Source organism: Cryptomeria japonica, chromosome 4 (assembly GCF_030272615.1).
Source record: "Cryptomeria japonica chromosome 4, Sugi_1.0, whole genome shotgun sequence".
NCBI classification, from domain to species: Eukaryota; Viridiplantae; Streptophyta; class Pinopsida; order Cupressales; family Cupressaceae; genus Cryptomeria; species Cryptomeria japonica.
In genome coordinates, this window is record NC_081408.1 from 263,187,254 (window position 1) to 263,204,475 (window position 17,222).

Below are 17,222 nucleotides of genomic sequence, written 5' to 3' on the forward strand. Positions count from 1 at the left end.
GTTATACTCCAATGATAAAAAAGAATGGGTACCCAATTGTTGACCTATTATCATCACCAATTTCCACCTATTACACCCTCTCACCAAACAATCAATTCCTAAAAACCTCCAAGAATGTTTTTCAAAATTTTAGTGTATTTTTTCTATTTTTAGGGTTTAGGGTAAATGAAACCATTTTTACTAAATTTTTCATGTAAATGAAACTATTTTTACGTAGGTTGATGGTTTATTAATAAAATTTTGGGTTTGATACAAATTTAGTGTTCAACATGCAATTAGGATTTAATGTATGAATTTGGCATTTTGGATTTAATTTAAATGTAGGTTTTAACATAAATTGAAAATTTTATTATATTAAAATATACCACACATGATAACAATATAGAGCAATGAATGCAAAGTTGAATTTCTAGTTGAAATCAATGATCAATAACCACGCCAAATATCTACCTTATAAACTTTACATCCTAAAATCTATAAAAACTAAAAAACCCTACAAAAAATTTAATGATGGCCCTTCTTGACAAGGAAAGATCTCATGTTGGCATTATAGATTACAATCTTGTTCTTCAACAAGTGAGAATTTGTATTAAAATGGACTTAAATATACTAGTATTACAAAGATCCATTTAAAGCAATCTTACCTCTCTATCTCTACATATCTAATCCTCTCTCACACTCACTCTCTACCATAGACTAAGAAATTTTGAGAGATATGTTTCAATACAAAACATCATCAAAAGGTATAATATTAGTAACGCATCTCAATCAAGTTGCAAAATAAGGCACACAAAGCTAGGGTCCTACATCGGTAGGATAAGGCAAGAGGTGACATAGGTGGGAATTGCTTTCAATCAACCATGAGCTATATAGACACTAAACAATTTGGAAAGTGGAGCTCATTGGTCACCCTCATTGTAGATTAAGATTGCTCTAATAGAAATCTAGTGGGTATTTGATACTCATTTCTATATACATAGAATTATTGTTATTCCTTTGTAATTGGATAGTGTTCGTGTTTAAAAAGTTGTTCCCTTGATCACTTGACATGAAGCATAATGTACTAAATGCAATCCTCCTCGATAGAACTAAATATAGATTTAGTATTTAAAATCGAATGTCATAGGAATGTGGATAGAACTAAATATAGATTTAGTATTTAAAATCAAATGTCATAGGAATGTGTATGCTTGTGTGACAAGTGAGTTCAATAGGGAACACAAAAAATTTATTAGTTATGAGTTGATTTTGTGTTAAAAAAAAAAAGAGTAAGATAATGAGAACAAGGTTGGCATAGAATGCTTTAGTCAACTAGAGTTGTAAAAATCCTAAATGACAAGGACCCCAAGGATCACAAATCTCATCATCACTATGACGCTATATATCTTATTTTGAAGGTTGCTAGGTGAGAAAAAGGAAACATAATACTTTGTTGGGCCTTAAGTAGAGTTATTCACATTTTGATAAAAACATGGTGACATCTAAGGCTTGATGTTAGTTATAATTATTATTTTGTATGCATATATAAATCTAATACTACATAGTGATTGTGAGCGTAAGAAATTTGAGTTGCAACATATTAGATTAACTATCTAGGAAATATTTTGATTGATTTTTTTTAGTAAGAATGCATGTCAAGTAAGACAATTGAATCATGCAGGTAGACTAAAATGTTTTATATAAAAGAATGGAATATATTTACATTCTTTCATAAAATAACCCGTGATGTAATTTTTGTTGGCCTTTAAAGAAAAAAGTAGTTTCTAAATTTTAGAGAGATGGTTCATTGATTTCACCTTGTATTTTTACTCTTGTATTATCAAATACACATCTAAATAAGAATTAATAAATTCTAAAGCAAACTATAACATATTGAGTATAGTCAATAAATAAAAAATAAACTTCTAGAAAGCTTACTAACCTTGTGTATTAATTCAATCAATTTCGATGGATGATTGTATTAGATTCTAATGTCTTATTTATAGATTGTATGCAGGAAAACCGGGTCAATAGAACTTAAAATGCGAAAAGTGAAGCCCAAAGAGACTTGTCCACACACCCATAGGACTTCTTGGTGCAAGCTATGGAGTCATGAAGGATGACTCAGCTTCCCAAGGTTAGTTCCGTGGTAGAATCTATCTCACAAGGTCCCTTGAACCAATGCCTCTGCTCTCAGATCACTGAGCAAAGTGGTTTAGGGATGACAAATGCAAGAACGAGGGATGCTTTTGATTGATTTTAACATGAGAATGCAACCTACCTATGTATGATCCTACAAATGTAATGAACTAGATTATAAGATGACAAGATTAGTAGTGATACTATCTTAACATGATATGCTAGTTATATGATTGAGCTATTGATGAAAGAAGTAGTCTAAAATGATTATTAGATTAATTCTTATTGCAAAGAGAGACTAGATGTGCTAAAAATTGAGCATAAGTGTAATACTAAGAGCTTGCATATATGAAAATGGAGGAATGAGAGCTCTATTTATAGCAAAAATATGGCAATGGATGGTCAAGATTGAAATAGTTAATCAAGGGTTGAGTTTGAAAGTTGCTCAATCCATGTTCACAATTTTCACCAATGAAATGGTGACAATTGGCAACATGAGGTTGGTTGAGAGGAGATGTAAGAAGCATTAAATGCTTGAGAAGACCTCATGGTTACCTTAGGGGGTAAGGGTTAAGGTTAGGTTAAGGTTAGGTTAAGGTTATCCATTGGATAAAGCTTTTACCCAAAGGATAAACTCTTGTGCAAAGGTTAAAGGGATAACCATGGTCAAAGCAATAAATGCTTGATGAGACCCTTGGGTTAGATGGAGGTTAAGTTAGGCAAAAAGTCTCTAATCATGCCACTAAGGGTTAGTTAACGATTAATGGTTTGAAGACTTTGGGGACAAATTTGTAAGAGTCCTTCCAAATTTGGGGGCATTCAACAAGTTAATGGATAAAGGTTTTAATGCATTTGGAAGACTTTCTTCCAAATTTGAGAAGTGACATCCTCAAATTTAGGGAAAATGAATGATGGATGGGTTTAGGCTGATTGATTAGGTTTAGAATAATCTAGAAGAATTTAGGAAAGGGATTAGGATGAAAGTGGGAGATGTAGGAAAATGCAAGTGGGCGAGGAATAATAGGATTTAATTAAAATAATGTTAATTTATTTCAATTTGGTTGTAAAATAGGAAATTGAATAAATTAGATTTATTCAATTTGGTTGTAAAATAGGAAATTGAATAAATTAGATTTATTCAATTTGGGGGGAACACTATTTAATTAAATGGGCTAGAAGGGGAATTTTAATTAAATGGCTTAGATAGAAGAAGGGTATATTAATTAAATCTTAATTTAATTAATTAGAAGAATTTTAAGAGTAATTAAATGAATAAAATTCACTTAATTGATTATGCAACTTTTAGGTGTCTACATTTCGATGGATGATTGTATTAGATTCTAATGTCTTATTTATAGATCTTATAATGAATTTGTTTGACTAAGTTCCTTTCTACTTTTACCTTATAGAGATGAGTTTTGTTTATTCATATACTTAAGAATACCCTAAATTTGATGCTTATTTTGAGGTTGACACGTCTATGTTATAATGAAGAAGGTATCATGATTTTACCCAAAATTGCATTGATTATGGATTAGTCCTAGAAACTAGCTTCACATACTAAGTGTTATGATTGGATAAGTTAGAGATTCCTTCATTGCATAAATTATTATCATCATAGACAAAGACCTTGCTATATAAGATTCATATTTTTGCTTAACTTAATGTGAGAAACATTTGATTTCCTTGTCCATAATCCATAATCTAGGCAAGGAAACAAAAGAATCCCAAAATTAGCTTGGTAATTTGGGATTACTCCTCAACAGATCATGACCTTATCTTTCTTGCTAAAAATATATTTGAATGGATGAGATCATAACATAGTTAGCTGGAGTACCTAATTAAGTCTTGTGTTTTTTTATATAGAAGGAAATTGGTTAAAAATTAGCTTCAAGATTAAAACTAAAAATATCTTTTGATCCTAGTCATTAATTTGTTAGGTCATTGATTTCACAAAGTTAATTCCCGAGATAACACATTTCCCTCTAAATTCAATCCACGGACTTAAAAGACTACTCTTACAAGTCTAAGATTAACCTTACCTCTCTCTTTTTCTACCTACTCACACCCTCTCTATCTCTCTAACTCTCCATGTCTCCATTGATCCATCCTTCCCCCTCTACTCTTGGAGTTGCATTTAAAAGGGCAACCTTGATTCATTCTTATCCACCTCTATATTTAAGTTTTAGAATTTAAGGGAAACTCATAATGTAAATTATCCAAGCATTAAATTATAGAATTTATATTAAATCACATTATTTAGATTTCATCATCATCTAGGGCATTCCCTTCATGTTTTCTTGTTTGTCTTTGATCAAAATTTATAAAAAAATGTAATAACCCAATCAGTTTACACTCAAATTCTTGTATTTCTTTTCCATTATTGTTTGGTCAAATAGTTTGCATACCTTTGATTTAAGAGTTTCGAATTGGGAAAATACTTGTTGAAGGGTTGGACAAAAGTCACATTCATTAAACAATTATCGTGCACAATGAAATTTTAGAATAATAACCTGATTATACAAACAAAAACAACAATTAAGAAACATACAAGTTCTAACCCCTATTTTGAGTAGCGTTTGATTCATAATGTTGATGCCCATTCATAAATGAAGATACAATGTGAGGTCTATGAATGAAATCAAAGATTAATTATTATATTTGTCGTTATTTCACAGATGTTTAAGTTTTAACTATAATCAATGTTGGAATACAATATTACAATACTAAGAAGAAAAATGAAAAGGTGAGTGCAGAGCTATGGGGTGCCGAATGATCACCTACAATTGTTGCCTCTTGGAGAGTTGCTATCACTCCACTGAGCTCATATTAGTGTTCTTTTCTTTTGGTCGGTAATAGAGATAGTTTTTATTAATATTAAATATATCAGTGCATTGCTATATCATGATTTTTACAAATCTGCCCATACAAAACAGAGATTTCTAAAATCCCATACATCCGATTACACCTATCACCCCAACATCCAGAAAGAAGCAATCCAAATTACTGGCTAGCATGAACAAAAAAAAGCCAATCCTACAGTGGGAGGGAAGACAAGAAAACCCCTATCATCACCAAAACACTCCCAAATCTACAAACCCCCGACTACTGCTCGAATACACGAAACTATTGGCTTAAGGGCATTGTGATGTCAAAAACATGTTGAATCAGTGTGATATGTCATGGAGTTTTTGGTAATGGCATTGTGATGTCAGAAACATGTTGAATCAATGTGATATGTCATGGAGTTTTTGGAGTTCCAGTTTTAGGTTTGTATGTGTTGTGTATGCACATGCTTGGTAGTTGGTTTGTTGAGCTTGGGAGAGGATATGCGTGCTCTGCATGCATTGACCAATCCTGCGAGCATGACTACGTGGATGGCATTTGGTTTCTATAGAGATCATTTTCGATAAAACTAGGGGAAAGGACCCAGTAGTCGTGCACCCTAACTTCACGCTTCTCAAAATTCTACTTGGAAATTTCGAATCACTCCGATTTTTTTACAGCAGCTTACTTGGCAAGTCCCCTGCTTATAACTAAGGTTTCAGGGCCACATCATCAAATATGATGCCACATCAACATGCTTTTTGCCAAGGTGTCCAAAACAGCCCCAAAAAAAAGTGAGACCAATAGGCGTGCAAAAGAGGCCCCAATAGTTGTGCAGCCGATGTGGCATCACCTGATTGGTTACTTTTTACAATATTAGTACATTTCTTAACAACTATTGGTACATTTCCTAACAACTGTTGGTACATTTCCTAACAAAAATTGATATTTTTTGTTTCAAACAATAGGTTTTATTTGTTCAATTTTTGGAACAAAAGGTATCAACAACCCTCACAACAACTGGAACATGCTCAACTACTGGGTCCTTTCCCCTATTCAGTGTCTTGGCGAAGTCCAGCATAGAAGGCATGATATACTCTGATGGGTCAGTGTCCATGAGATATTTTTTAATCTTAGCAATTAGCCGAAGTCTGTATTGCTAGAGTTAACCAAAAAATGGTGTGAACCCCGAAGGTGTTTGGAGTCAAAACATGAAGCTAGTGTTTAGTTCCCTATAATAGTCATATTTTATACATGTTCCTCTTTACCACGTGCTAGAGAATTTGACATAGAACTTCAATTACACAACATATGTATCCTTTTTTAGTAAGGAATTTTTTTAATCCTAATTGTCAAATAGAGATGTTAGTTTGATCATAACTAAAGAACATACCTCATTTAGAATATTTTTAGATGCATTGTAATGATTGTGAGGTAAGAAAAATGAACTATTGTAGATTAATGACATATTAGATGATAAAATTTGGCATCCATTTAGTACCAAATTATGCATCTAATTATAGTGTATCATTAAGTGAAGCTTACAATAATAAAAATATATTCAGTGATCTGATTCCCCTACCAAATTTGAGAGAAATTGAGGTCTAATCTTTTGAAGACATGTACAAAAATACACTCAATGTTATCATGACATGGATAAAGTCTAAAAATAGAGCAATTAAAATCCCAAGGTGTTACTCTTACATACAGTAAAGAGATTTCTAAAAGGAAGGCAAAGGGAAAAAATACTAGTGAGGGAGCTTCAATTCCATCAAAGGTAGGTGCTCCAATAAAAGACAAGAACCATTGCAAACTCCAAAGAAAAATAAAATGGAGAAAGATGTTGAATCTAAAGAAATACTTTACAAAAGAAAAATGACATAAATAATTACAACACATGAAAGAGTTGAAAAAGAGGTGGCACCCCTTAATATGAAAAAGAAGCTCTAGGAGCAGGTTATCCCAAAGTGGGCTATTGGATTTATGAATGGCACCCACTTGTTCATCTCCATCTATTTCTATTCATTTTGTATAGGTATAATGAGCTTCATTTTTTCCATCAGCCCCCAACAACTATTCAAGAAGTATGGGGACAAGCCCAAGGAGACATAGTTACTCTTGTTTGTTCACTAATAAAACATGCCCTGGTCATTCTACCACCTTCAGTATATAGCACATCATATGATGAAGTAAATGAAGGCACAAAGAGCATTTTAGGGAGAGGTAAGTATCCAACCTCTAATCAATAAAAATAAACTAGAGGTATTGAATATTGAACAAAAGGATCAAGATAATGATACTTTAATTAATGTTTTCATGCCATTGTTTAATGCACAAACAATGATTGATGAACTAAATAAAGATGATACAATTATTTTGTCTTGTTATAATATTAAGAAACAAGTCAATAAGGAGTTAGATTAATTATTAGAGAAGATCCAAATAAATGTGTCTATGAAAAATTTCTCTAACTTTTAGACCTTGAGAGATGAAGAAACTCCTACATAAGTGGATATAAATGAGCCAAGTGAACAAGCACATGAAGATATGCCAAAAATGGATATTCATAAAGAACCACAAAAGGAAGATAATATGGTATAAGAAGTCCAACAAAATCCTCCATCCATAGTAATAATTGCACTAGAATTAAATATTTAGAGAAAGGAAATAGAAATGGTGATAAAGTGTACAAGTTGATAAACTAATTGAGAAGTCATTATTACAAGAAGCAACTAACTAAGCAACAATGGATACAATTAACCAAGTACAATTGCAAGTAGCTCCCACAAATGATTAGCTACAAGATATTGATAAAGCACTATCTACTACTAATCATAGATAACACAACAACTAGTGATGTAGCAAGTTCTTCAAGAAAATATTGACTTTTAGCAAACACAAAGTGAATAGAGAATAATTGATTCATCATCTCTAATACTACAATGGTTTCATGTTAATATTTGAAAGAAGAAATCTATAGTAAGAACTTCCACGATTGATTTACAAGATGTGTTAAGTAAAGCTGATGTGCCTAAGGCAATGGAGAATGCTAAAATATTGTATTCAATCAAAAGAGATGCCTCAAGGTCTAAATGCTAAAACATTGTATTCAATCAAAAAAAATTTGCTAAATTAGTCATTCCTATGGTGGAAAAGGATGTTAAAGTGTTAGAGCCAAAAGATTATCAAATTATAATTACCAATTTAGGACAATTTATCATAGACTATGAGATAGTAGAAACATTGTCCTTTATACTTGCAGTTGTGGTAAGGGTGAAAAAGCATAAGACAGAGAGATTTGAAGCAACGTATTGTTGAACTTCAAACTTAAATCAAACAATGAACTACTTTTTTATAAGTTATATATGTTACCCTTATTTCATGACTTATGGGTTATTTTTTATCCACTTTAAGCCAATCTAATTACGAAGGATAGGTTTCTTTCAATGTGTGGGTTTACATCACCTCCAACTTGTAGACTAGAGCATTGGATGAAGTTTGAGTTCAATGGTTATTGATTAATTGTATATTTGGATTTTGATCATTGGACCAATATTGTATATGTGAGGAACTTATGTATGTTTCCTATATAGTTGAATATTATTTAGTGTATGTATTGATGGTTTCTTTTTACTAAGCCTATATTGATCATTGATACTTGTTACTTATTGTAAATTATCTATGCATGTAATCATTATACTTGTAATTAAATTCTAGTGGAATGTATTATGATTTTTCATTATACTTACTATTCTCCACATGATTACTTGATCTTGTTGAAGTGTGACGAATTTTGAGGTTATAGTTTGGGGGTTAATATAGATTGATGATCCATACATGAAAATATTTATTTCTAATAGCTTGCATTTCTAAGCTATTTTCACATGTGCACATAGATCCATGAAATATGTAAAGCTATTTAAAAAAAAAATTGGGGATTGGCTTAATAAATCCCTTAACATCTCAAATGCACATCTTATTGTTGAAAAATCCATGGACAAAGGATGTATTACAATCTTAGATTATAATGTTAATTAATCACAATCGCGTTCATCAGGGCTTACATCCACTATTTTCTCTACTTTATCTATCTTATGCATTAATGCATCTAGAGTAGAGGAGGGAAGAGTGAGAAGAGAAGGTTAAAGTCCAATAAGATGGGTGCAAACATAAGTGTGAATAGAATGAAGAATTTAGGTATTGGATTAGGAATGAGTCATAGAGGGGAAGACATAATGAAGGATGTACATGTACATGGATGGAGATGTGGAAATAGAAATATTCATCTAGCACAAGACGGATTAGTAGCTTAGTAAGAATGACACAAGTGAGAGAAATGGTTGATGAGAGAGCAAAAATGTAAAACATTATGCGAGATATGAATATGATGAGAAAAGTATAATGAAAAAATAAACCTAAATAAAAGTTAACATAAATATATAAATCTCAACTAAAAGATAGTTCAAATTGAAAATTTATAAAAGATGCCTTCTATTTTTTATCAGAATATGATACTAATAGTTTAATATAATAGCTTCACATGAATGGTTTCTTTATTAGAACATGTCAGGCTTAAAAATTGCATGTCAACTTCATTTAACTTGATCTTATCCATTTAGGTACCCCACTCAAAACTATATGCTATAATTTCACTGTCAATAACATAAAATAGTAAGTCAAATCTCATGTAAGACAGGCTCGGCTATCATAGTTTTTCTTTTTTAATTTTCAACCAGTCTATTTGCCAGATTCTATATTTTAGAATCGTGATACCTTTCGTCCATTGAAATAAGTTAACACCAATCATGCTGAGAACCGACAAGATTTCACCATCCTAGTCGACTGTAGGATGGCTTTGATTACTATAGCAGAATTTCAATGGTTTTCTCCATCAAACCCATTCAATGATTCAATAGCAACTGCATTGGCTTTTTTTTTATTTTTTTTATTTGGAGGATTTGATCACTATGGCTATTTTCCTTTCCTTTTTCAGCAGTAAATTGGAAGATTTTTATTGGGAAGATAAGATTTTTATAGGATGAATAGGTTCTTTATGCTTATCATTATCATCTTGATAATGCATCATAGAATGTGATCAGAAATATTGATACAAAAAACACTCACACAATCAAATACAGAAGCAACAACAAACAAACATGATCTCACCAGTGTGATCATCCCCACAAGATGAACCCCTACCCAACCTAGAAAAAAGATTTAGACTGATACATCATATTGTCAGCACAACTGCACCTTTTTTTACAATCCTAACTGGCCAGTATTTTTCCCAAAATGTATAATTCTATGAAGCTACCCAACAGCAAAACCATTTCAATTCCAGTAGTCCAAGAATTAGCAGCCAGGGATCCTGATTCAGTGCCTCAAAGGTATAGAAGGGAGGAAGAGAGGCTCCATTCCATTACTGTTAGTGATAACTTGAGCAGTTCTATTCCCATAATTGATTTGTCACTTCTGTCTGAGCACAAAGAGTCCAGACAACAGGTGATGGAGAAGCTTTCACTTGCCTGCCAAGAATGGGGTTTCTTTCAGGTGATTATATAGTTGCAAGTATAAACCCATACCAAATGGACCAGAGGATTCTTAGATGAACCACTTTAATTAGATTTTTATTTATTTTTGGTTGTAGAGGGTATTTTCAACAGCTTCTTAGGGTTTATTTGTTTATGACTGCTATTAGCAGAAAAGTCTTTTGTGCCATGGTAAACTCTCTATGCAATATTTAGGTTAGCTACATCTAAAGGAGCTATCTTTATAACAATAACTGACATCTGTATCTTCTTTAACCATGGCATCTTTTTTATTTCATATTAAGGGCAGACTTCAAACTTGTTGTTTTGGCAGGTGGTGAATCATGGGGTTCCTGTCTCAGTGCTGGACCAAATGAAACAAGTTGTGAGGGATTTCTTCCAACTTCCACTGGAGGAAAAGCTCAAGTGTGGAATTCAAGAGCGTGAAGGCTATGGCCAGGCCTTTGTAATTTCAGATGAACAGAAATTAGACTGGTCAGACATGTTATATTTGGTCACTCTCCCTGAAGATGTTAGAAACATGAATTTCTGGCCAAGAAGGCCAACAAATTTCAGGTATGTCTGAACTTTCCTTGGCCATAGGCAAGTTCATTTTTTTCTTCTTAAAGATAGATTCAATTGTAAAATGAAAATCATTTTTTATCAGATAAACTTTTTAACGTGGCCATAACGCTATGAATCAATAAGATCACAAACTAAGACCTCATCCTCATATAACATTACCAAGAAACAAATCCACAAACACGCAAAAAAGCTGTTTAGAATTATACTAGATAATGTTTTGGCTCTAGCTTCCTCCTTGACAATACCTTTCAGTGTGCGAGCTGTGATCTACTGGCTGATAATAGTCCTCTGTTTTTGGGCTGTAACTGCAATTGAAACAATGCTTTGGTTTAGAGCCCCTTTTCACAGTCAAGTACTTATTTGACCGACATCAATTAATTTTGGATTAAGTGAGTAATGGGTCACTGTAGATTGACTCAAACTTCTGTCACTTAATCCAAACGAAATCATATTGAGATTGTAATTGGTCATAAAACACACTGTGAAATGAATTTAAATAAGTTAGGTCAGGGTTGGGGTCTGGTATGATAGGTAAGAGTTTTTTATGATAAAGCATAAGGTTATGAGGTCTAGTGGTTCAGTTTTCTTTTAATTTATGAAGTATCAGAAAATATGTTACAATTTTATTGGTCATGTTAAAAAGTTTATAGACTCACAATAGTTTATTGAAGGGGGTACTGATTAAATTAAGTCAACTAACCAAAAAATCAATGAAACATATTTAATTAACTGCAAAATCCTCAAATCTAAATTGTTTTTTTTTTTTGGTCCAGAGAAACCATGAATGACTTTGGCATGGAAATTCAGAAACTCTCAAATAAGCTCTTGAGTCTGATAGCAGAGACCCTGGGTCTCAAGATTAACAGTTTTATTAATCCAGAGGGAAAGTGGATACAAGGAGCTCGAATGAACTACTATCCGAGGTGTTCAAGGCCAGATCTTGTATTTGGAATAGGTCCTCACTCAGACCCATCAAACATCACCATATTGCTACAGGATGATGAGCAAGTAGGATTGCACATACGAAAAGATGGTGAATGGATTCCTGTTGAACCCATCTCTGGAGCTCTTGTCGTCAATATTGGAGATATGGTAGAGGTATTTATCTCCATCTTAATCTCAATCTTGACTTCAAATTGAAATCTATTCAAACTAAACTTAGGATAAAATGTAAAAAGTATGAATGCTTGGAACTATGTGTTTTTACAGATTCATTAGAAATATCTGAAATAGTTGTCAATTTTGTTAAAAGTTTTTTTTTTTTTTAGCTTGATTAGATTTAACTATGATGTGAATTTATTTATAATCATTTTTTTTATAGTGTTAAATTAAATATTATGAAAAATGGTAAGTAATATATGTAACAATTTGATTCAAGAATATAAGACATGCTTTTTTTATCTATCTATAATTTATAAATTAATGCATATAATTAGTTTCAAATTGTAATTCTGTATTGCAACTTCTTTATTGGTTTAAAACTCAAGTACCAATATTTTAAGAATAGACTCATACCTTGAAATAACCTTATACCTCTTTGGAAGATAATTTCATTTGAAAAAATCACAATGAGATAGCAGGCTTGATCGATTACATCCCTTTTGTGATTTTTCCACTTTTCTTGTGCCCATTTATAAATTTCTTCAAAATACATTTGCACTCTTTAAAATCTACACAAGTCTCTTATTTTCAAGCATCATCATGTTGTATCCTATTTTTTCATGATCCAATTCAAGAACTAGGAATACCTTCACCACTTTAGTGCATGCTTGGTACTCTTCTCTTATTGTTGTTTATGTTTTTCAAATTATCTAATGAATTCCACTATTTTGTTTGTCATAGTTGTTTCCCCATTGTGATGATTTAATGATAAGAAGGGTCTCTAGAAAATGAAACCCCACATCGTCTCTTTGCATAAAAAAAAAAATCTCTTAGTTGATTTTTTTGTCATATCTCCTTTAATTTTTTTTAAATGGTCTCAAACTTCCAAACATAGATCAATTCCTAGTAGATCTTAGGGATATATACATTTTCCTATGTACATCCTATATATTTTTGTCACATTTCCTTTAATATTTAAAAATTTCCATCAAACTTGAATTCTTGCACTAAACTCCAATAGATCCCAGAGGTTAACACACCTTCCACTTTGCATCCTAGATCTCTTGATTATTTTTTCCATGTGTACTTTAATATTTGAAAATTCTCCTCAAACATGCATACTTGCCTCAAACCCAAGTAAAGCTTAGAGAACAATAATCAACCATAAGGATTGAAATCGTGATTTTGTAATCATATAGTTATATAAATAAGGTCCATGTTTGTTTGTCCCACATGGGTAGGTGAGTTGGCTTGGGTTGTGGGTTTGCTCCCCATAGGTCTCAGGTTCAACTCCCTCCCGGGTTTAAGAGGGGGGATTGTTTGCTTAAGGAAATTGAGGGTTTGATTCTATAGCTTACTAAATTAATGTTAATCATGATAGAATAAGATTGTGAAGTATTCTATTTTTCTCAATGTTCTATATATCAAATGAGATTAGAACAAAGGTATATCATTTATTTTTAATAATTTGAGGTAAATTATTTCTTTGTTTGAATATATCATGAATTAAAATGTTTAATTCTATTTTTCAAAAGATGATATTTCTTACATCCAACTCTTTGAGTATTTAATGGGCCAATTTAGAACATTTCCTTAATGCAAGTAGTCTAGGAAGTGATATCATTAAAGTAATAGATGGAAGATATTGTTAAAACAATAAGATCAAATGACACTCTTTTTAAGTTTATCATTCTAGTACATGGCAATTCACTCAAGATACATAGACACTAATTAGACAACCTACCCATTACCTTATCCCAATAATTGGAATACTAGTTTTATAAGTTATAAAATGAATATCCAAACTCAAACATGGGAACATTATCCTAATAATTCGATTTAAATGTCTTCAATACATTATTAGATTATGGATTCAATTATCAGCGGTGAATGAAACATTGAGTTACACTCTTAAAACTAGCAATTTTTGCATTCCCTCTGATTTCTTTTTCTAATATTAATTTATAATGTTATTCAAAACATATTGAGAACCTATCTTGCTAATTCTGATCCCTAATTCTAATTTCCTCTAGACAAAATTGGTTTATAGAAAATAAAGTATGTAAGCTCTTTCCCTGCCTTAAGATTTAAACCTAGATTTCTAATGTCATCCTTCTCTATATACTCTTTTTTTTTTGGTCTTTAGACTCCAAACGAATTTTTTTTGGAAAAGAAGTAATACATTATATTATAAAATAGTAACTTTGTATGTATAAAATGGTAATAAATTGGAAGAGAGAGAGAAACTTTCTTTGTGCATGTATATATGTATAATGAATTATTGACATCATATTATCTATAGGTATTCATTAATCAATATAATATGTTTAAATTGTGTAGACTTTTATTTTCAGGAATGTTACAAATTTATAATATAATATCATAGTTTTCTTTAGTTGTCTTGATTTAAGATTTTATTAACCCTCATGTCATCATTATATAACTAGCAGTTTAGAAATAAATGTGCTTCATCTATTTATCTCTTTTAAGTCACGTGATATATTTAATGAATAATGTGCAATGAAATTCTTTATTATAATTTGTGGATAGGTAATGAGCAATGGACGATACAAGAGCATTGAACATCTTGCCTTGCCAAACAATAAGACAGATCGAATATCAATTGCTGTATTTGAATTTCCCACCAAAGAAGTACAAGTAGGTCCCCATCCGGACCTATTGGATGATACACATCCTCCTTTGTACACAACATTTAAACGTGGTGATTTTGATGATAATTTTTTTCAAAACAAATTAGAGCACAAGTCAGCTCTACAATTTTGTAAAATCCAATCCTAAACATGATCAGGTTCCAATTTATCCAACTAAAAACCTTTCTTTGTGTTTGCTAAGTTATTTTACAATAAAGTTGTATTGAAAAACACAAAATGAACATATAAATAATTGAACATGAATAACATGTTTATTAAATTATGTGTATAATGCAAAGAAATTTATATGAACTTTTTATAAGAATCTTAGAGGTAGATCATTTGTAAATTCATCTCTTATTTGTAATGGAAATACAATGTAGTTTTCTTCACCTATATTGTTATTATTTGAATTAATCAAGTGAAAATGATTTTAGTGTGTTTCATAGTAGATTTTGCATTAGAATGAGTATATTAATTATACTATGCAATTGAGTTTATTATGTCATACAATTGAATTAAATAGTTTTTGATAGGTAAGGTGTAGTCACAAAGATTGTGCCCAAATTATATTGATAATAAAAAATAATGTATGTGGATAGTTATCTCAAAACATTGAGGTCACACACACATATAAACTACATATTATCTTGGTTACAAGCCAAAATAGAAAAAAATACAAAGTTCTTTATATTATCTCGTCGACTTAAACCTTTATTCTTCTTCATGTTAGATTTTTGTTATTCATACCCACCTTTGGTTGGTGCATGATCAATAGGAAATTTTAAAATCTTTCACCACTTGTTTTGTTGATTCTCATTTTGACTTTTTTTTAAAAGCCCAATCTTTTCAATGTTTATCATCGATCTAAATAGACCAATACTTAGAAAAAAATTGTGGTCGTAACTAAACCAATGTTCATAATGGATAATTATAAGCACCCTATGTATGCATCATACCTTCCAAACAATTTCCATCAAGTACTTTTGAAATTAGTTAAATTATTCTTATTTATTTTTCATTTTTATTATTCTATTTGGGTCATCTAAAGTAACATTTGTGCTTTTCTAATGTTTTCTAAAAGTGATGTAGGAGCATCCAATTCTACGGGCAATCCTACATTGCCAAAAAATATATATTCTTTTTTGTGTTCATGTTTTGCATTATTTTGTGTAGGTTTGAGCCTCAAGAGTATCTTTTCAAGTGTTGCAATGATAAATCCTCCATTTATCAAGACTTGGATTCCATTTCAAAAATAAAAGGTGACTAGGTGCCTAAATGGAAGGAAAAGCTAGTGATTTTTGAAAAAATATTTAATGACTCTTCAAATTCCAATGGAGCACGACTTGATTCATGATTTAATTCAGTTTGGTGCAACAACATTAATGTCACATTTTGGAAGAAAAAAGTCCACTTTATTTAATGTTTTTGAAGGAATTTGAAAAGTCAAGTTGAAGGAAACGACAAAGCGGATTTGGATTCTTCTTTTGGGTTCCTCGCAAAGGTTAAAACCACTATAAAATGCAGCATTTAATCATGTTAAGAGGTAGCAATCAAAAGCATCAAGGTTGGAGAAAGAAATTCTAGGTTGCTCTAGAAAATTGTATAAAGAAGAGTGTATAGGCAATTAGCTTGCCAAGAGGAGACAAATAAAAAAAGAGAAAGAGGAATTTTTAGGTGTGTTGGAGGTGTTCAAGATAATTGTGATAGCTATAACATGAAGGGAAAAATGATATTTCCAAAGAGGATTGTAGCCAAGAAAGTTCAAGACAAGAGGGTTTGAAGATTTGAAGGCATGAACTACCTAGAATTCTTGTAAATGTTTTGAACTATGTTCCTTGTTGAGATCCTCCACATATGTAATTGATTTCAAAGAATTTTATAATGAATATATGTTTCAAACTTTATTTCATTTGTGTTATTGTTGGTGGGATGATATGTAAAGGTTGCAAGAATGAGTAGTTTGATAAGACCCCTCGATGTTGACTGCATCATATGGTCACATTAAATAATTTACTCGATGCACTATAGTTTATAAGGGGTTGTTTGAAACCTGCAGTCTAAAAGGAATTAGGTATAGTAGGAAATTTATTGTGCTATCACAAATCGTATTAAATTTCTATCATTTTAACCATGGTCCATGTGTATTTCCTCTAAATGCATGCAAATAATTTTCTAAATGTATCATTGATTTCCTTGTCATATGACAAATAGGAAAGAAGCCAATCTCTATGTCCAAGAAAGCTCCTTTGTGTACCAACAAAGATAAGCATTGCATCAAATATCCACATTCAACCAATCTAATTATTAAATTAATAGAAGAATTGGGTATTTTATATTTGACCAACTAAATAAATATGGCAAAAATTTTAAAATAAAAAATTGATTGAATGGTTTGGAAGAGTTGTTTCCA

General features: G+C 31.4%; 1 protein-coding gene across 2 annotated transcripts; it reads left to right on the top strand.

The window, feature by feature from the left end:
* The first annotated feature begins 9,865 nt into the window (after positions 1 to 9,865).
* LOC131065576 (oxoglutarate-dependent flavonoid 7-O-demethylase 1) lies at positions 9,866 to 16,721 on the top strand. Of its 2 annotated transcripts, none has more exons than XM_058000135.2 (4): positions 9,866 to 10,494; positions 10,807 to 11,048; positions 11,831 to 12,155; positions 14,709 to 15,005. In XM_058000135.2, exons 1-4 carry the CDS (start codon positions 10,237 to 10,239, stop codon positions 14,955 to 14,957), a joined length of 1,074 nt encoding a protein of 357 aa, XP_057856118.2. In that variant the 5' UTR covers positions 9,866 to 10,236; the 3' UTR covers positions 14,958 to 15,005. The 2 variants fall into 2 exon arrangements, with proteins under 2 accessions (XP_057856118.2, XP_057856119.2); XM_058000136.2 differs by lacking the exon at positions 14,709 to 15,005 and adding an exon at positions 15,986 to 16,721 and having other exon boundaries at positions 9,868 to 10,494.
* Positions 16,722 to 17,222: the final 501 nt, after the last annotated feature.

Coding starts and splice junctions, on each gene's coding strand:
- LOC131065576 (XM_058000135.2), top strand. CDS start 10,237: ATGTATAATTCTATGAAGCTACCCAACAGCAAAACCATTTCAATTCCA. Junction 11,049..11,830: donor AGAAGGCCAACAAATTTCAG/GTATGTCTGAAC, acceptor TTTTTGGTCCAG/AGAAACCATGAATGACTTTG. Junction 12,156..14,708: donor ATATTGGAGATATGGTAGAG/GTATTTATCTCC, acceptor ATTTGTGGATAG/GTAATGAGCAATGGACGATA.